Consider the following 20,836-nt stretch of genomic DNA (forward strand, 5'->3'; position numbering starts at 1 on the left):
GTAACATCAACAAACTGCAATTTTACCACAGATCTCATCAGAAGAGTCTGAGTATTAAGAACCTGTTATAGTCACAGAAGCAAAAAGAAACTTCCCCAAATCTGAATTTTCTCATAAAAGCCCACATTTTATTACTGGCAACAAATATCATCAAACTCTTGCCTTGAAGAAACAAACTTCCCTCATTTTTGAAAAATGTCTGCCAAGTATGTAAGTCTGTATAGCATGGTTTTCAAATAAAAAATAACTTTCTGTGAAAAGTTAGCTGGTTTGGCCCACAACCTAAACGATGGTACAGTGCTACTCACGGGCACAAACATCCTACTTTGCTGCAGACGTGCTTTATATGCTCTAATTTCATCACACGAAACACTAGAAAGATGTTGTTCAAGATTATGGAACCAGTCCCATTTGGCATTTCCTGAAGGACGCGGTCAGTGGGAGAAGAGCACCCGGCCGGCCGTGAGCAGAGCCTAGTGCCCACGGCCGCTCACACTGAGGCCCGCGGGGAGCCGGCTGCTGCATGCGCAGCCATGCGCAGGGCAGCACAGTGGCCAGCCCAGCAGTGCGAAGCGATGCAAAGCAGGTCTCAGTACTGTAAACACAGTGCAGGACTGGGTGAGAGGCACGGGGTCTAGAAAAACCAACCTTCTGTGTGGCAGTACAGGTGATTAGCTTCCTTTTAATAATCTCTCTTTATCAACTTTTCGGCAATGAACACATGCCTAAATTGGCAATGAACGTATGCTCAAAAATGTGTTTTTTATGCCATTATAAAAATTAGGCTCCTTTGTATAGAATGCCTGCAATAGTAATGTAACTTGTATTTCTCATCTTCAACCTGTCTTTTAGTCCCAAAACTCAGAAAATAGTGTCTAAATCCTTGGGGCCTTCGAGGGCTGAGTACCTACAAGGTTTTTGACAATTTAGCAAGAAAGAAAACAGTATACAGAGAAAATATCAGTCACAATAATTTTTATTTTTAAAATGATTATATTCATAGAAGCAAAGCTAGCTGCCAAACAATTCTTAAATTAGTCTATTTTAAAAAATGCAACAGCGGTACCAACAACACTAAAGTAAATCAGAATACTGAGTTTTCAAATGATGATGCAATCCTGCCACCTAGGGATCAATAAAAATTGTTCACCCCAGTTATTTGAAAACTTAATGTTTGGTCTAAAAGTAAGGTGGATTATATTCACCTATGTTTTATTCCATTACTATAGAATTCAGATTTTTCAACAATTACAATAAACATCGGTAGAACAATGTGAGTCACAATATTCAATTATGAGCCCCATTAGACAGTAAAAATGAGTATTAAACAGATCATTTACTATAAATACAAAAGTAGAAGTTTACTCATATTCTAGATCTCTCTTTAATCCTAAACTCTGGAGAATGCTGCTTAATCCTAAATTCAAGTACTTTGTAAAACAAGCCAAAGAACAGAAGAATTCTCTCCTTCCGGACTCCGCTAGCAGTTTTACTCCCACCACAGTAAGTGACACAGTCAACAGGGGGCCAGAACCCCGAATTTGCAAAAGAAACCCACGCAAAAGTTCACTTTCATCAGCGACCTCACCCACGTGTACCGACTTCCTTACCAAACCATCGTTGCTAACAACTGTGCATCAGTGGGGACATTCCCATCTAGGAGAAAACTGAGGTGGGGGCGGGGGAGACAGATGAAAGAAAGTACATGGGTGAGACAATCACTGCAACCTTTCCGAGATCCAATCAATACTGGACATCCCGTATCTTTCCAATTTCTATCTTTCAAAATTTAAAGTACACATCTCCTTTAACCAGCAATTTGCATCTACAGATTAATTCTTTTGCCAAATACATGTAAGTGCACAAAGGCTTATGTACAAGGATGTTTTTAATGCATTATCTGTAACTGTGACTAGGTAGGTAGAGAAGAAGTGGGGGGTAGGGAGAATAGGAGGAGAAAGAGGGAAGAAAATCCCAAAATCCTACAGCAAAAAAAAAAAAAAAAAAAAGACTCTTAATAGGGAACAAGTCATTGTTAGTACATCCACACATCGGAATATTTAAAATACATGCAATAAATGTTTGCTGACTGATTTCCCCAAGTTCTCTACTTTGTGGAGAAAAAAAATGAGTGACCAGAAAGCTTGACATCAATGTTCCCTGTTCCCTGGGTTTAAGCAACAAGCTGATCCACGGGAAAACTGAGCCCCTTCTTGCACTAACAAGTGAGGATATAAATCAGGGGCTGCATGTGGAGTCAGACTTTCTTGGCAGCTTCCTTGGTGACCAACAACCAAGGTACTGCAGACTACAACGGCAAACACAGCACGCAGACCCCAACATTACCCTGATCTTTCAGAGGTCAGACTGAAACCTCCCGCAGCAAACTTTCACCACTCCTGTAAGGCTCCCGGGTGGGACACCCACAGACGTGCCCAGGGCCCCATTACCTTTCCCGTGCTCTGTAAGATCGTTGTCCGCGTCCTCCACACCCGCTCTCTGCTGACAATATCTCGAGTCACATCCACCTCGGCATCCACAAAACTCCTCTGTTTAAGAGCAGTTATGTCGTCATCTAAGTCAGTCTTGATAGTAGATCTTTTCTTAGCCATAATTTTGGCTTTGATGGCAGCAATTTTTTCCACTGACATAGCTTCAGACAAAGACCTAAAAGCAATTCATTTTTTTAATTTTCACAGCAAGGATCCTTTGAGCATATCAAAATATACTGTATAACAACTGAAAGTTCACAATAAAAATATTTTAGAAGTGGCAATAATTTAAGGTTTTCTTCTTATCTATAAAAATGACATACTTCATATTTTATGCTCATGTAAGATTTTTTATAAAGAGCCCATATAAAAATACTACTCTATGAGCAAATTAGTTACTTCTTAGAAGGATCAATTCCACAAAAATCATCACTTTTTTGTGTGTGTCTTTTCCCCCAAAAGAGTAGAACTCATTAACATGCTGCTTTTCTTTATATTTTTCTGAGACTTTTATTTGCTTATGTTCCTCTACCCATGCAAATCATACACACACACACACACACACCCCCATGTAAATCATACACACACAACCCCTTAGAAAGGGAGGGTGAAAAATTCATTCTATAAAAAACTCAAAGCTCAGATTTTCCCTGAAATTTACTTCAAGGTTTCAAATCTCTATATCCTAATGTACAACACATCAATTTTATAGGTGACAGGAGGCTTTCATTATGCCACATAGACATATGCTTCTTTTACTGTGTGGAAGATGAAACCATATTCTGAGGTTTCTTTTTCTTTCCTTTACTTAATTTTCAAATAATAGGCAAAATAGTAAACAGAAGCTTTCAGAACTATAAAAAAAATAACACTGAGAGGACAGGTTTCATTATGATAATAATCTTAACCTCAGTGTCATTTTTCACAATGTAAAATGAGAAAAAGTTGAAAAGTGTTTGGGTACCTTAACAGATGATAAAATTATTACTCTAATCACAAGATGGCAATCTTGAAATACGTTTAAACAACATCTGGAAAAAGGACAGGAATTCCTGCAGGTTTAAATATGGTAACATTATATAGTATACCAGCTTATTTATATAAGGTATGAAGGTGCTTTACAGCAGAAGCTGAGTATCCATTTAGTACTGGACTCGTTTTATATAATACTGCGCAACTTCCCCCCAAAATCTGAGGCACAGCAGCACACCTTGGGCCAAATCAAATACTCTTCTCAGTTATCATGAAACGTATACTGGACTTTCTTTTGGCCAAGATGAATTAACAGAGACCGCAGCGGCCCTCCTTTTTGAAACAACCAGTCAGCACACGTGAAATGACAGGGTACGAGACAGCGGACATGAAGCAACAGAAGGCAGCAATCTCTGACGAGCTGAGCCTTGCAAGCCTCCATCATGGCACAGGCAGGAGGCCTTAGGAAAACTCAGTGGACTCAGGATTTGAGAGAAGGAGCTGAGCCCAGTAAAACGAAGGTGGCTGGAGTTCACAGGCCAGAGGGCCTGGGGAGAGAGAGCTGCAAAAAAAGGCCCCCCTCGAGGATTCCAGCAGAGTTCCCATTAGCACAGGACTAGGAGGAAGCCAAGCCAGGCACACAACCCTCCAAGGGGACTCGGTGGACCACAGCCAGTGTCCACACAGGGTGAAGGGTGGCACCTGTTCCCACTTCACACTCACCGGGCATTAAGGAGAGTCCTCAGAGTGGATGTGCCTCACCAATTTGTGGGGAACAATTAATTACCCAAAAGGGACAAACTAGTTCCATGTGTTTTAACTACATTCCAAAATGTAAATTTAAAGAAATACAAAAATATCTAGCACTCAAAAAGATAAAATGAAAATGTCTAGTACCTGAATATTACAAGGCATGTTAAAGGAGCAGGAAAATGCGAGCCAGAGTGAGGAGAAATCTAAATCAAACCAGCTGTAAACTGACACAGACACAGGATTAGCAAACAGACATTAAAATAATTATTGCAACTCTATTCCATGTGCTCAAAAAGTTAAACAGAGACACAGATTACGTATCGACCCTACTTGTAGAAATAAAAATGCAATGATGGAGACAACAAATATATTGAAAATATAATTACAGACGAAAATATTAGTGAACTACATTACAGAAACTATCCAGAATGAAGAGTCCAAGAAAATGGACATACAAAAGAATACAAAAAAAGAACATTAAGTGAGCTGCTGAACAACTTCAACCACAGCTGAAGTAACTATAGACCAGAAAGAGGAAAATAGGAAAAAAAAGTTGAAAAATCAGTGCCAAAAATTTTCCAAATTCAATGAAAATTATGAACCCCCAAATTCCCTCAAGAAACTCAATGGGCCCTGACCAGTGTGGCTCAGTGGCTTGGGTATTGTCCCCACAAACTACGAGGCCACAGGGTTTGATCCCCAGTCAAGTCACATGCCTGGGTTTCAGGCCACGTCCCCAATAGGGGGTGCGTGAGAGGCAACAGACTGATGTTTATTCCTTTGTCTCCCTCCCTTTCCCCTCTCTAAAATAAATAAAACCTTTTAAAAAAATGTGGTAGGCTACTTCTAACATGACTATTTTTTTAAATTCTTACCAGAGGATATGTTTATTGATTTCAGAGAGGAAAGAAAAGAGAGGAAACACTGATCGATTACACCCTGTAGGCCCCTGGACAGAAGATCGAACCCGCAACCTACGTGCCCAGACCGGAAATCGAACGCACAACCTTTTGGTGTACACAGTGATGCTTTAACCAAGCCACCCATCCAGGGCCTGCATGACTCTTCGTGACCCCCCGCTCCTGGCATCCACAAACACATTTAATCCCCTCTCTGGGTATGTGTGTGGGTTCAACCTGGCTTCTAAGGAACAGAATGGTGTGCAAGTAACGGGGTGCCACTTTGAAGATGTGACTATAAAAAACTCTGACTTTTATCTTGCTTGACCTCTCTCTAGTCCTCTTGTTTGCCTGCTCTGATGAAACAAACTATAGTATTGTGAAATATTCTATGGACCAACCAAATGTGGCCAAGAACCAAGACAGTTGTCTAAACAATCAGCTATCTATCAACCTGCAAGGACCAAAATTCTGTCGACAATCACATGGCCTAGCAACAGATCCTTCCCAAACCGTGCCTACATATGAGACCACGGTCCTGGGCAACACCATGCTGCAGCCTGCGAGAGACTATGAAGCAGAGAAGCCACGTAAGTCACATCAAGACTCCTGACCCACAGAAATTGAGATGATGCAGGTGTTGTTTCAGCCACTCTGCTTTGGGTTAACCTGTTAGTCAGCAACAGATAACAAGTAGAGCTCATCCATGGAATGTAAGCATTCAAAAAATTAACTGTATTAATAAAAAAGAAAAACTGCATGATCATTTCAAAAGATTCAGAAAAAGTATTTGACAAAATCAAGCATTCCTTTCTGATAAAATCTCAGCAAACTGAATTTTAAAAGGACATTCCCTCCACTTGTTAAAGATTACCTGAAAAATAAAAATAAAAAGGAAAAAGAAAACAACCTAAGTTAATATGCCTATATGATAAAAGAATGCTTTCCCCTAAAATGAGGAACAAGACAAGAATGTCTAATCTCACTGCTTCTGGTCAACACTGGATTAGCAAGTCTAGCCAGTGCACTTCGGGAAAGAAAGGAATCCAGCTTGGAAAGAAAAAAGTAAAGATATATTTTGTGTACACAACGTGACTATCTATGCAGAAGAGCCAACAAAGTCTACAAAAATGGTTACAAGGACTAACCCATGAGTCTAGCATGACTGCAGGATGCAGGGGCCACACCCAAAACCAATGGTATTTCTACACCAGCAATAATCAAAATTGTTAATTTCTTTAACTACCACTTATACTAGCAACAATGTATGAAAGTATGACAAAGACATATAACTTGTACACTGAAAATGTATATAATGGTAAAGAGAAACTAAGAAAGAACTAAGTATCTTTCCATTAATAGAGAAATACACCTTGTTCAACATGTCAGAAGAATATATTTTTAAGATGTCAATTCTACCCCTAATTGGTCGACAAATTCCAAGCAGTCAAAATCAAAATCCCACCAGGCTTTTTTGTAGGAACAGATTAATTCTAAAACTCATATGTAAATGCAAAGGACCTAAAACACCAAAACATCCCCGAAACAGAAGAACAGAGTTGGAAAACTAACACAATCTGATTTCTAAACTCATTATCAAGAAGGAGTAATTAAAATACTATGGTACTGGCAAAAAAGACAAAGAACCACCATCCAGAACAGGTCCAGACACAGGGTCCTACAGGTGAAGGAACAACTGCAAAGACAATTCACTAGAGACTAATGGTACTGAAAACACTAACCACCCATATGCAATAAATTTAACTTCAACATAAAAAAAAGAGAAACCTATCACATAAAAAAATAAGTGAATTTCATCCATACCACATACCAAAGACAAAAAAATTAACTGAAAGTGGATCGTAGGCTTAAAATGTGAAACCTAAAATGACAAAACTTTTACCAGAAAATATAGACTAGCTTTGTCTATCTTTTCAAAGATTTCTTAGATACAACACCAAAGCACAATTCACCAAAGAACACATTCATAAATTAGATTTCATAAAAATTAAAATATTCTGATAGAAAACTGAAAGACAAGTCAGACCAGGGGAAACACTTGAAAAGCATGTCTGAAAAAGGACGTGTATCCAGAACATATAATAAACTGTCAAAACTCAGTAATAAAAAACATTTCAAAGAAAATTGACATAATATTGCATATAAACTGTAATTAAAAGTAAGTTTTATAGAAATGAACAAAAACTTGAAGACACTTTACTAAAGATGACATAGGATGTAAAACAGAATAAGCACATGGAAAGATGCTCACGACATCTTTCAATTTAGAAGGCTGAAGTTAAAAGGTCCGACCAAGGATGTAAAGAAAACAGAACTCTTACACACTACTGGCAGAAACGTAAAATAGTACAATCACTGCGAAAACCAGTTTGGCAATTTTTTTTTAATTTAATTGACTGGGGTAACATTGGTTAGTAAGATTACATATGCTTAAGTGTACAATTCTGTGATACATTATCTATACACTGCACTGTGTGCCCACCACCCAAAGTCAAATCGTCTTCCATCATCATGTATTTGACCCCCTTCACCCTCTGCTCTCCTTCAACCCCCTTCCTTCTGGTGACCACCACACTGTTGACTGCTGTCTATGAAATTTGTTTGTCTTGTTTGTTCATTTGTTGCTTTCAGCTTTACATCTCACATATGAGTAAAAACCATATGATTCTTAACTTTTTCTGTTTGACTTACTTCGCTTAGTGTGATATTCTAAAGGTCTATTCATGTTGTCAGAAAGGGCAGTAGTTCACCTTTTCTTATTGCTGAGTAGTATTCCATTGAACATATATATCACACCTTCTTTGGTAATTTCTCAAAAAATTAAATCTCCAATACAACATGATCCAATCATGACTACTAGGAATTCACTTAAGGTAAATAAAAATATATGTCCATAAACAAGAACAGGTACAGAGAAAGATTTACCAGGTGATAACTGGGGAACAAACTGTTACATCCATACAATGGAGTATTGCTCAGCAATAATAAGAAATGAAGTACTGATGCATCCAACAATAGAGATGAGTCTCAAAATAATTATGCTAAGCGAAAGACACCAAAAAGTACACACCATATAATTCCATTCATATTAACTCTAGGGAAAAAACCCTGATCTCCATAGCAGCAGATCACTGGTTGCTTGGGGAGGGGGGGACGTGGGGATGGGTGGACCGTGGCAGTGTAAGGGTGTGCAGGATGCGGATGGTGCTGATGCTGCATTCATCACTTTGAATGTGATGTCGCAGAGGTAGACTTACACAGAATTGATCAACTTACACACTTTGAATAGTTTATTGTATGTGAATCATCCTCAATAAAGCATTTCAAATCTGCATTACAATTTTAAGTTTGGATAAAACTTCCAAAAACATACTGTGCCAAAGAAAAATTATAAAGTGATTCTAATTACAGTAAAAATCAAGAGTCAACAAAATAAGATGACAGGCCAAAACCAGCCAAGCCCATTCATTTATGAATGAAAGCAGTCCAGAGCTGTTTCCTACCACAACAGGGTTGAAGAGGTGCAAAAAACCCTGTGACCTGTGAAGTCTAAATACTGAAATGTGGCACTGTACAGAAAGTTTGCTGACCTCTACGTCAACAAGAGAGTACGTGACAAATGAGTGGCTTGGATTATAACATAATTTAAAAGGGAAAGATCAATATGGTCACCGAATCCAGAGGAAGGCTTTCTAGAAAGCGTAAGTCACACAACGGCTTCTAACCTCCATCCCATCATAAAACATGCCCACACATCAACTTTTGAACTCAGGGCGCCGTAGCAAATAATGAACGCAAGAGGAAAATGCAAATGAAGATAGTAAGTCAATAGCCGCTTTTCCCTACACACTTACATAAACCTGAACTGTCTACTTGCTACCGAAGAAAGTCTTACCTAATCTGTTCAGTCTGCACAATCCCTTCTTTGTGACCCTCCAAGCGAGCAGCCAATCTCTCCTTATCAAGTCGCACACACTCTTCATCCTGAAAACAATGGCTGCTTAGTATTTTAAAGCTTTATTCAATTTTTAGAATGAAACAACACTGCATGTAATACACCCATACATATATTCCTGCCTATAAAATTCCAAGGCATCAATGGCCCTGTGACGACTTGAAGCTTAATTTCAATTACATAAAGACAACAGTAATAAACATATGTTGGATCACGAAAGAGTAGAACTGACTAAAAGCTTACCAAAACTCTTCAGTAACTTTTTTATGATTAAGTGGTCTTTCCAAAGGTATCACAGCTACCTTTATTCAGAAAGATATCATACAGTAAATAAATTCTTATTCTTCAAGAAAGTTTGTAACTAAGTTTGTGAAAAGCCTTCACCACAGTCAAAATCTCACTTTGGGTCTAGATTGTTTTCATCTGTTGCCCCAGGTCCTGAAATCCATCAATAAAGACCAAAGCATCGGAAGTGAACCTTTAATGGTTTTCAGAGCCTGTTCCTCCAAACATTAGGAACTGACTACAAAGTGCCCCTTGGGCCACTTCTTATCTGAAGTCAACCTTGGCTGCAGCTTTTTACCTAATTTACATATTAGAAGTTCAAGTAAAATTTGGTCTGAAAAGTGTTTGGTTACTTAAAAACAAAATTTAGTAACTCTGATATAGTTTAATCTCCACATTCAACAAACAAGGAAACTGAGGACCATATTCAATAAAATCTTTTAAAAATTTACATTATTTTAGTATCAAATGTTGCTCGTAATTCTACTGTTTTTACTTATCAACCAATAAATATACCTACTATACATAAAGTACAGAGCACATCACCTTGCACAGAGTAATAACAATGAGCTAATTATCATTATTATCACTACCTAAAAAACATCCAGCCCATGTCTCAGGTATGCGAATTGAAATTATGCCCTGGCTGGTGTGGCTTAGTGGACTGAGTGCCAACCTGCAAACCAAAGGGTCGCCAGTTCGATTCCCAGTCAGGGCCCGTGCCTGGGTTGTGGGCCAGGTCCCCAGTAGGGGGTGCACAAGCGGAAACCAGACACTGATGTTTTTCTCCCTCTCTTTCCCTCTCCTTCTCCTGCCCTAAAAATAAATAAATACAATCTTTTTAAAACTCTTTAAATAGACATATTGCTAACACAAATGCAAGAATAATATTTTACGAAATCCAATACATTTTTTGACATTTGTAACAAAGGTGTAACCACCATATTACTCAAGTTCCTTAGAAGGCTACTTGTGGATTTTAAAAACAATTGCAGCCTAGTTTTTATCAGATGAGAATCCCTATCCTCAAGGTTTCTGACTCCTAGAATACTGCCTTGAAGGTTCTCAACATATATCTGCTGAACTGAAAACTGTTTATGTAATATAGCCATTTAAGGAATTCATTTAACTCTATAAATGCTCTGCAAACAAACTTATTACGCTATACCCTGCTGATTTTTCAAATTACTAGAATCCTAGAAAAGAGTATTTCCAATATGTTCATTTTTTCAATAATTATACTATGGATCTAAGGTTTTTTTTTAAATGGTATCCTTTAACATATTCATTTTGTTATTGGGTCACAGCCTCCTTTCAGAGAAAAAGAGCTGGGGAAAATTTTAGTTTTATTGCCATAAAATTTGTACCCAAGAGAGTGGAGTGGCCAGCAGCCAGGCTGCCTGGGCTCTGGTCCTGGTTCTGTGAACCTCGCAAGTCACTTACTCTCTCTGAGCTGGTGTGCTCATAGATGACATGCACAGTACTGCCAATTTCAGGAGCTTGTGGTGAGGATTATAGGAGTTAATATACATAAAGTACAGAGAGCATCAGCTAGCACAAAACAATAACAGTGAGCTAATTATCATTATTATCAGTACCTAAAAAACATCTGGCCAATTCTCAGTCATGTGAAAATTATGCCCTGGCTGGTGTGGCTCACTGGATTGAGTGCCAGCCTGCAAACCAAAGGGGTATTGCTGTGTAACTGATCTGGGGCCTGTTACACATTTAAATAAACAGTATCATAAAATTCCTCAAGTCTTCCCCAGTACACTAGCTAATCAACAAATATTCTTTCCAGAGGTTAGTGCATTTCTTAAGTGACTTCTGTTGCAGGTAAACTACTTTATTTACCAATATTATTTTTCACCTGCTGGCTGTAACATGTTATAAAAATATGTAACCTGATGTGTCAATATTTTAAAAGTAACTGTAATAAGCACTTTATGTTCACAGCTCTTAAGAGTGAAGCAAATCTCCATGCCATCTTACTCTAGGGTTGGGCAAACGACAGCCCGAAGGCCAAACCCGGCCCCTGCCTGCTCTGTAGTTAACTGGAGTGCAGCCCCGCCTGTTCACCCACGTGCAGTCCATGCCAGCTTCCACCCCACCAGGCAGAGTGCCGTAACTGGACAGAGGTTAAATGCCCCCAAAAGCCTGAAACATCTACTCTCTGGCTCTTTACAGAAAATTTTCTGATCCCTGATATAGTCCAACACTTTCACCAATAAGGAAAATAAAGTGATTTATCCGTGACATAGTTCATACATCAGAGATCTTAAATTACAGCTTAAGCTACTATTTATTCTATAGCGATTTTTTCACAAAAACAGCTCCTACGATACCATGAGCAACGAACTCTTATTGCTACGCAATCCCCATTTCTCTAACAGTATGAATCGCCTCTAAAATAAAATTCCATTACCTCAATTCGTGGTTTCTTTGCTTCTGCTAAAACTTCATCTGCAGCTCTTTTGACTGCAAGGAAAAAAGTAAATAAATGCATAGTTTGGGGACAGGTTCTTGAAAGTTCTATATAAACATCTGACAAGACATACCTTGAGTAGATCGCTGAAGACCTATTTCTAGAGGGGCACTTCTGTCTATACTCGCCGATGTTGCTGAAGATTTAAAAAGATTTATGTGAGGTCAATATCTGAACACAAACAATAGATGTTATCATAAGAGAAAAGTTCGAGATTTGGTCTATTACTTTATATAGGTCATTCCCCTAGGTAAAACCTAAGTTTTAAAGCAGCTTTGTAAATGCACTTTATTATAAAAGACTAAAGTGTATTAGAAAATCTATTAGACAAAACTATTTTTAACAGTTTAACTTACAAATTATTGAGATAATCTGACTGAAATCAACTGGTCACTTCAAAGAACATACTCCAATACCCCAACATGTGCACATAAAAGTATAGTTAATCATAAATACATAAACATATACATATGAGGGAAAGGTTATTTTCTAAGTTAGCATTCAGTTTGTAACATTTTTACTTATTCATAATTGATAGAAATTATTTTTAAATTAAAACCATTTGAAAAAGATAACCAAGGGTATATCATCTCCATCCACCTAGTTCTCAACATGTCACGTGACTACTATTAAGTCTCTTGTGGATCTTTCTAGAGTTCCTTTCTGTAGATACAAACTACCTTTACTTTTTCTCTTTTTTTTACACAAAAGACAGTATACTATATACACTGTTCTGAACATTCCTTTTTTTAACTTAATAATATATCTCCTCCAATATCCTTCCCTATCAGTCTGTGAAACACTTTTTCACTTTTTAAAAAATTGCTACATAGTATTCTAATATATGGAATACCTGTAACTTACTTAACAGGTTCTCCATCAATGGGCAGTTCAATTCTGCCTTTTGCCACTACAAACAAGGGCAGAATGAAGAACTTTAAACACATAAAGTTTTATATATACCCTGCTTTGCACATTTCCAAACACGCCTCTAGAATGAAGACCCAGATGTGCAACACCTCTCTGTCGATCTATGATGATCGATTACTGCCGAATTTCCTCAGTGGGGTTGTGTTGATTGACATTACAAACAACCATTCACTAAAATATCTATTGCCCCACACAGCCTTTGAGTGCATTATCAAACTTCTAGACTTTTGCCACTTAAAAAAAAATGCTTCTGAGCAAGTTTAAGTCTGCAATTCTATTTCTCTGAATGAAATGAAGCATTTTTCGTATGATTTTAATGGGATGTTCCAGTAACTATGTGACTATAATACATTGGGTTGCTGGTCATTTACAGTATGTATACATTTCTAAGGCAATTTCACATTATCAGTGAGATTGGCCCTTTTACTTTAATGAGCTGAAATACCCTTTCCCAGTTTACCATGTTTTCGCGATGCCACCACTTTTATTTTTTTACCAACCCATTAATTGAATAATCCCACCACTGATTAAAAATGTCTTTTTAATCTCGTTAAACTCACACATCTAGCAAATAAGAAAGTTCTTTCTACGCTCGCACACTGATGTTTCTCTCTCCCTCCCTCCCATTCTCTCTACAAAGTCAATTTAAAAGATCTAAAAAAAAGTTTTTATCAATTTATTCATTCAGATATTTTAAATTATTTGGGCTTTAAGTTCTAAACTCTACAATGGCTGGTATTTTCTCATTGCTCTTCTCCAAATTTTTGTGATGTTAACTTTACTAAGTGAATTTTAGAATCATCTTTTCTGATGATTCTAAATGGGACAGTTCCACCCATTCCCTTCAGATTTTTATTGGGATCATGTTAAATGTACAAATTATGTCAAGATCTCTTATCTTTAAGCTGTTATGTCTTCCTGTATGAGTACATGAAATGTCAAGATTTGATCTTTTTCATTTAACCATTAAATTAGCAATTTTGAAAAAAATTAGCAAAGCAATGTACTTGATGACTAAAATTATTTATCCTATAGAAAGTACAGGAAATGATGAGGATGGGTAAAGTGCAACTCTGTTCTGGAAAGAAAAACCACTTGCTCTGAAGCACTGTCCCCAAACTATCGTATTTACCAGGCTCACCTGAGATAACTTATTAAAAAGAGAGAATCCTAAGACTCCACACCAGATCTTCTAAAGCAAAACAAAAAATCTGTTTTACCAACTGTACCACCATATGGTTCAAAGGAGGGGGAAAAAAGCCTTTGCCTATCTTTCCCAACTCCACCCTCTTCACCACAAACTGAAGATCCCTCTCCCCAGGGCTACCCCTACTTCTCACCCTTTATCACATCTACCTTGCACCTCTGTAACATGTTTTAGGACAGGGCCTTTGCATTTTGCACAGCATGCAGAATAATGCCTTTTAAGAATAAGCACTCAGGGAGTGCCTGCTGATCACTCAGTGCGGATACTACAGGGAGCCAACACCCTTGATGATGGTCTCTCCATTACATCCGAGGGTGTGCAAACCAATCTTCATGCTCAAGCCTGGGAGCACATGGGACGAGACAGAGAGGACGTCAAGGTAATGAACTCCACCCCAGCAAAGGCAAGACCAAACAGTTCTACGCCATAAATTTATTCATACTCTGCAAGATGCAAGTTAACTACTACTCACTTACTCAGGTAAGCACCGACTATTAACTGTTCTAAGTGTAGGGTTATTTAACAATGTGTCTGCCCCTTAGAATTTACCCTCTGGTGGGGAAGAGAGATAATATATAAGTACACAAACAAACACATAATCCCAGATGAACATAAGGGATTTTATGGAAAATAAAACAGGAGGTACCATTCACAGCCGGCCAATGAGGGAAAGCAGTGTTATTTTACACTTCGGAATGGCCAGATAAGCTCCCCCTGACAGAGCACCATTTGAGCACAGAGCTGAATGAAGTGATAGAAAGGGAGCCATGTGACAATGTAGAGGAACAAGGCTGAACACAGAGAGAACAGCGCCTGCAAAAGCTCTAGGAGTTAGAACAGTTACAAGAACAAGCAAGATGGACTGCCGTTGGCAAGGAAGATTGGTAGGACATGTGGTCAGAGATCTAGGCAGAAGCAAGATTGTGTTAGTCAGGATAAGTGTGATGGGAAGCCCCAGGATGGCCTTGAGCAGGTGAGTGACACATCAAGTTACATGCTTTTCAAAAGCAGGCCACTCTAACAGCAGGCGGAGGGGACACTGTAGAAAACAGCATGTGGAAACCCAAGGGAGGGCCATGCAGGACTTGGAAGAGGAAACACAGAGTAGGGTGGGGGGAGACCAGTAAGAAGCTGTCAGACTTTCCCGGAGAGTGTGCACTTGAGAAGTGAGAGCCAGGGCCTTGGCTTGAGCAACTCCATGGATGGGAAACCATTTACTGAAATGGGAACACTGGGAATAAACCTGCTGTTTTAGTTTTGTTTCCAGGAGACAGGGAGGAGGTAATCAGCATTGAATCTGAATATGTTAAATTCCAGATGCCTAGTAAATCTCCAGGGGAAGATGCTGAGAGTGACTTCCTAAGTCTGGAGCTCAGGAACAGGTCAGCACTGCAGGGAAGTACACAAAATAAAATGAGAGGTTTTCCACAGGAAGGAAGGAGAGCCGATGGAGAGAGGTGCAGACAGGTCAGCTTTTAGTGGAAACACAAATTCTCTCCCACTGCTTATTTTACAGGGGACAAAATGAAACAAGGTCTACGTAAGAGGGACAGCAATATACTAGGGGGAGAGGAATATAAGGAGACTAAATGGTAACGGAAAAATACAATAAAGATGAAGTCAAAATAAAGAAAGAAAAAAAGAGGAAGAGCAATACAAAAGCTACTCACATGCTTCACCATTGAGATATCCAAGCAGATCTTTTCGGTCAGGTCTTCTAACCACAGGAATATTTTCAGTCTGAAATAAAAGTTTTAATTAGATATCAAATTAATAATAATTACAAGAAACTCGGTGAAAGTAAATATTACATAATATCTGAATTTTATTTCAATGTAACTTAATAACATTTATTTAGGATATTTTTAGAAAATGGCTAGGCTAAAATAACCTAGTGAAAATCTTTAAAAACTTTAAGCATATTAATTTTTGATAAGTCTACTCTTTAAACTTAATTATGATATAAAAATGATAGTCATTAGAAATAAAACGCTATATAATATCAATTTGAGTCTCTGGTTCCCGTGGCTTACTCTTAAGTATGTATTTTTAATTTTGCATGCGACGGTTTGCGTGCTCTTTGAGGCAGATCTTTCTAAGCCCAAGTGCTTGCCCACATCAGGCAATTCTTCCAAAGCACTTTCTTTTTTCACACCCAAACGAGCCTCCAAATAGTCTACCTGAACTCTCAAAAAAACTAACAGGCACTAAAACTAAGTTTTCATAATCAACAATAGGTATGTATTATTTAGGCGGGGGGGGGGGGATTTAGACAATTATATAAGAAAATGTTTATGACCTTTGTTTATTTTCTACCTTACATATTCCTTTTTATCCTTCGGCAAGCTGAAATTCTGTATGCCAGAAAAAAGGTGTAAAAAAATTAAATCTTGAAAATTTATCTATTATGGAAAAATATCTATTATTTCCTTTATCCTACTACACTAGCAATGTATAGAGGTGAGCAAAATAAATAAACCTGTATGCTTTAGGCAGAAGTCATTTATGGGCCATGAACTCAGTAAATCCTATGATTACCACTATTTCCATATCATTTTTATAATGTAAACAAACAACACAGTACAAGAAAAACTGGTGGCTGCTGGATTATGAAGTTAAAAATCCCTTTGTCACTTTATATAAGCAACACTGAAGTAACAAGAGCCCTTAGTGTCTCTAGCTAACTAACTATCTCACCCTGGGCACTGATTTAATCCCATTGCACCAGGCACTCTGCACACTGCCCTGGATGGTAACGAAGGAACTATGGGTTAGGGGAACATTTCAGAAATTGTCCACCCAGAAGAAGGAGCAAATAACACAGGGGAGTTAGGAGAATAAAACTGCAGAACCCTAGAGTTTTAGAATCCTGCCCTTTTGATGTGTCAAATAGTTGAGAAAAAACAAGGATTAAATCTTATGTGACCAAGGGTGCTAAGGGCATCAGAAACAATCACAGCTATCCATTCATTATATGCTATAACCATTCCCCAAAAGCAAAATTTCTAATTCTAAACCAAGAATCTGGAGCAACTTTACTACTTAAAAATGAATCGATATACCCAACAAAACATTCTAGTTTCTGCCTAACTCACTTCAAAGATCTAATGTGAGTTAACACTGCTCTATAGAGAGAGATGCTGCTACTTCAACCCACTCTTCCCCCAAATCCCAAGTAACAGCGGTTACGAATTTCAGACACTGAAATGTAGAAATCAGGCAAAACTGAAAATAAATTTATCGATAAAGTTTGAAAAGTCTACTAATTAAAAATTAATTTTAAAAGTTGCCTGTTATTCTTAATTCTGTTTGATCAAAAAAAGTTTTCTGGAGATTAAACTGGAGTCCTGAACATTGGGGTCCTTCCACAGACACATAAATTATTTAAAATATCCCTACAAATGGCCTTAAAACTTTTGTTATTGTAAACACCACCCACGTTTTACATGTAAAAAATGTCCACAAATCACAATAATATAATCACAACCCACCAGGAGATTTTAATACAACCGTTTCATCCTTTGGATTTGCAACCCACTAGGGAAGTTATCCATGCCAAATGGTATCTACACTCGATTAAATAAAAAAACTTTTAAAGTGAGTTCTACTTACGGCTGCACGTCGGACATAAACAGGATGAGAAAGGTGCACATTATTAAGTAGAAACAAGATAGAATCCAACGTGTAATACTCTCTAGGTTGTCCTTCCTTTCCAGTCCTGAAATAAGTATGACAAGAGTTTTACTCACAATTCTAATTCAATTTTCTGAGCTTAACTACACACACTAATTCACCTATCCCACTTTCCTCTCCAACAATGGATTTCACACAGCAAATGAAAACACACACAAAGTGACCAGCGTGGCTCCCATGTGGCTCCAGTGGGTGGGGATCCTCCCTCAAGGCAAAGGTCCTGGTTGGGCCCCAGGTCAGGGTGCACAAGGGGATTGATGTTTCTCTCCCTCTCTTTAGCCCTCCCTTCCCCTCTCTCCAAAAATAAATAAATACAATCTCTTTTTCTAAAGAAAGTACAACAAAGTATGAAATCTAATAAATGGAACTATCCTTAGTGTCAAAGGAACACAAAGGTAGACAAAGACAAAAAAGCAGCTGGTAAGGAAAGCACACAATATTTATATCCTAGGCTACTAAACACTTTTTAGAGTTTGGCCCAAGTTAGGTTCTGGGCTGGGTCAATAGAGAAACCTAATCAGTAACACATTGGAGAGGATCAATAAAAGACTCAAACTGATTAGGAGAAGCTTCTTAATCAAACTGCTTAAGAAGATTATTGTGGGAGGCTAACCTTACAAGACATTGATCCTACTATGTCTTCCAAGTAACACTTTCACAGTAAACACAACAATGAATTTCAGAGGTATAATTCTTATGACATCCCTCAAATTACACCAACGCTGTAAAGCACAATGAATTCTACCCCTGACAAAACAATGTCATCTGGGGGTACAAGCTCTTCAATGCTCAGCAGTATCAGCAGCCAGTCCCACCCTTCCCACCACACTCTGCCCCTACAAATGCCACAGTATTTGAATGCATCTGAATACACCCCATATAATCAGCCCCCAACCTAATTTTCTAGCCTTTATTTACACTTTTCCCCTCAGTAGATATATTTCAAACCACACATCACTGTCAATTATTGTACTATGAAATCTAATATATGGGTAACAACAGAGGCTTTTTTATGAGAGGAAAGCAGAGTAACAGAATGCAGCACATGCAATAATGTATCGACAATGCTACAAGTATGTACATATTTACACGTGCACACAAATGAACAGTAAGTGAATATATTTACTGGTGTGATTCACTGCTCTAAAAGTGTGAAACCTACTATCCTAAGCACTCCCCTGCTCTGGCTTCACTGAGTTGCTACCAAAATGTTTCTTCTCTGGCTACCAGGCCTTTTAAGCATCAGTGGTTCCCTGGTCCTGAAACACATAAATAACCCATCATTCGAACCTCAGAATTCCCATCCGTTCTTTAAAGCTTATCTATTTACTCATTCATGTACTCAAGAGAAATCTGTATCATGTCCACGAAACAAACATAGGTCTATGAAACCCAACACCCCAAGATCACAGGGGCTGAGTAAGTCGACCTCCTTCCAGGCAGAGACCAGGGTCCTAAGAATTTTCCTATTTCTCAGGCTGAATGGCTCTATGGCCCAAATAAACTCCTTAGCCATTTTTTTAAAAGAAAAACTAAAAGTCGGTTAAAACTCCAAGCAACTGTAATTCTGCTTGTACAACTTTGAAAATAAAACACACACACACACACACACACACACACACACACACACACACGAAAATCAGAATAGAGTCGCTTCACCAACATGTCATAAAGCTAATTAAATCGAAAGCCCTGGAGGCCAAAAAGCAAACACAGAACCCAACCAACAAACTCCATCTCCCCTGGATCTCACCAAATCTTCTTCACAAAGCCCACAACTCCCGTCAACTGGAACCAGGAGGTCAGGGACGTTCTGGCCCCGGGTTCTAATTAATACCAATGAGACACCAACATCCCTGGAAAGGCGCAGACGATTCCCCCAAGCTCTTTCTAGATACTTTCTTCAGGACCTCAAGTCAGGACACGCCACGTGGATCGACATCCCAAAACATTTCTCCTTAAAGCACGTTTCCCGAAATCACACCATCCCTTTCTCTCCAGGAGCTCCCCAGTCTCTGCTCCCTTGGGAGACTCCTTCCTTCACCTGCAACACAACCTGCAGGACTCTCCCAAAGTGACCTAGTCACAATCCTGAAAAGCTCGTCCCGTCCTCTCCTAAGGGAACCACGAAAGCACCGCACAACGACCAGGTGCTTCCAGGACAGCGGAGACACTCGCATCCGAGGGCAGCGCGAAGCGAGGAAAGGAACGTCAAGAACAAAAAGGGGCGTCCCGGGGGCGGCCGGTGCGCCCCACGCAGGTAGCTCGGAGAACCCGGGAAGTCACACGCTGCCCAGACACTGAAAGGGATGCGCCGCTCCTGACGCGGCTGCCGCTCCTGTCGCGGCTCCTCTACATCCCCACCTAAAAGTGCAACTTCTGCTCCAGACAAAAACTTTTCGCCCAGAGACCCCGTTTTTCCCACCCCCGAGCGGCACGGGGGGAGGGGAGGGGACCGAGGGGGACCGAGGTCGCCCGACTCTGCCCAGCCACCCCGCGCCCACCTCAGCCCGGCCCGACGTACCCCCAAACCACATAGTTGGTCTTCACGTTCTTGGGCCAGGAGAACTCGCCAAAGATGACTTCGTCCCCCTTCACTACAATCTCCTTCTTCTGGATGTTGTACTGTCGCAGGACGCTGAGCACGTCCGCCATCTTCCGCCCCCTCGCCGCCGCGGGCCCGCAGCGCCGCCGCCGCCGCCGCGCCTGCCTCCGGCCGCGTCTGTCGCCTCGCTAGCCCGCGGCTGCTCCGCCGTCGCCAACGCCGCCGCCGCGAGCCAACTGCAGTCGCGCTCGCAGCCGTGCTCGCTACGCCAGCAACAGGGGCAGGAGCCGCCCAGGCCGCCGAGGACCCCGCGCTAGGAGGCAAGGCCCCGCCGCCGGCTGCCCGGGGAGAACGCCTGACTGCGTGCTCCTAATGCGACGCGGCCGCCGCCAGGGGGCGTTCCCGCGGCCTCGGAACACGCCCCTCTCAGACCTCCGCTCCACACGCGGCCGACTCCCCACCCGAACCTCGCGGCGGAGAGGCGCGACGCCCACGTACGACGCACGGACTGGACTCCTCGCCGGGCGCAAGCGCACGGAGAACTTATTGCAAAATCCCTCTCACCCTTCCCTCCCACCCCGCCGCGCGCGTGCGCGCGG

The 20,836-nt window shown here is 40.0% G+C and overlaps 1 protein-coding gene across 1 annotated transcript in view; it reads right to left on the reverse strand.

Annotated features, from left to right (window-relative positions):
* The window catches only part of CDC73 (cell division cycle 73), an 82,777-nt gene extending 62,053 nt beyond the window's left edge, over nt 1-20,724 (reverse strand). Inside the window, exons 1-7 of the mRNA XM_037142903.2 lie at nt 20,217-20,724; nt 17,612-17,717; nt 15,670-15,739; nt 11,936-11,998; nt 11,803-11,855; nt 9,033-9,121; nt 2,451-2,667 (exon numbers count right to left, since the gene is read on the reverse strand). Coding sequence (XP_036998798.1) covers nt 2,451-2,667; nt 9,033-9,121; nt 11,803-11,855; nt 11,936-11,998; nt 15,670-15,739; nt 17,612-17,717; nt 20,217-20,347 — 729 coding nt within the window. The 5' untranslated portion in view covers nt 20,348-20,724. The remainder of the gene's footprint in view (nt 1-2,450; nt 2,668-9,032; nt 9,122-11,802; nt 11,856-11,935; nt 11,999-15,669; nt 15,740-17,611; nt 17,718-20,216) is intronic.
* Nucleotides 20,725-20,836: the final 112 nt, after the last annotated feature.

This window comes from Artibeus jamaicensis, unplaced genomic scaffold (genome assembly GCF_021234435.1).
Source record: "Artibeus jamaicensis isolate MK-2021 breed Jamaican fruit bat unplaced genomic scaffold, CSHL_Jam_final contig_467, whole genome shotgun sequence".
NCBI classification, from domain to species: Eukaryota; Metazoa; Chordata; class Mammalia; order Chiroptera; family Phyllostomidae; genus Artibeus; species Artibeus jamaicensis.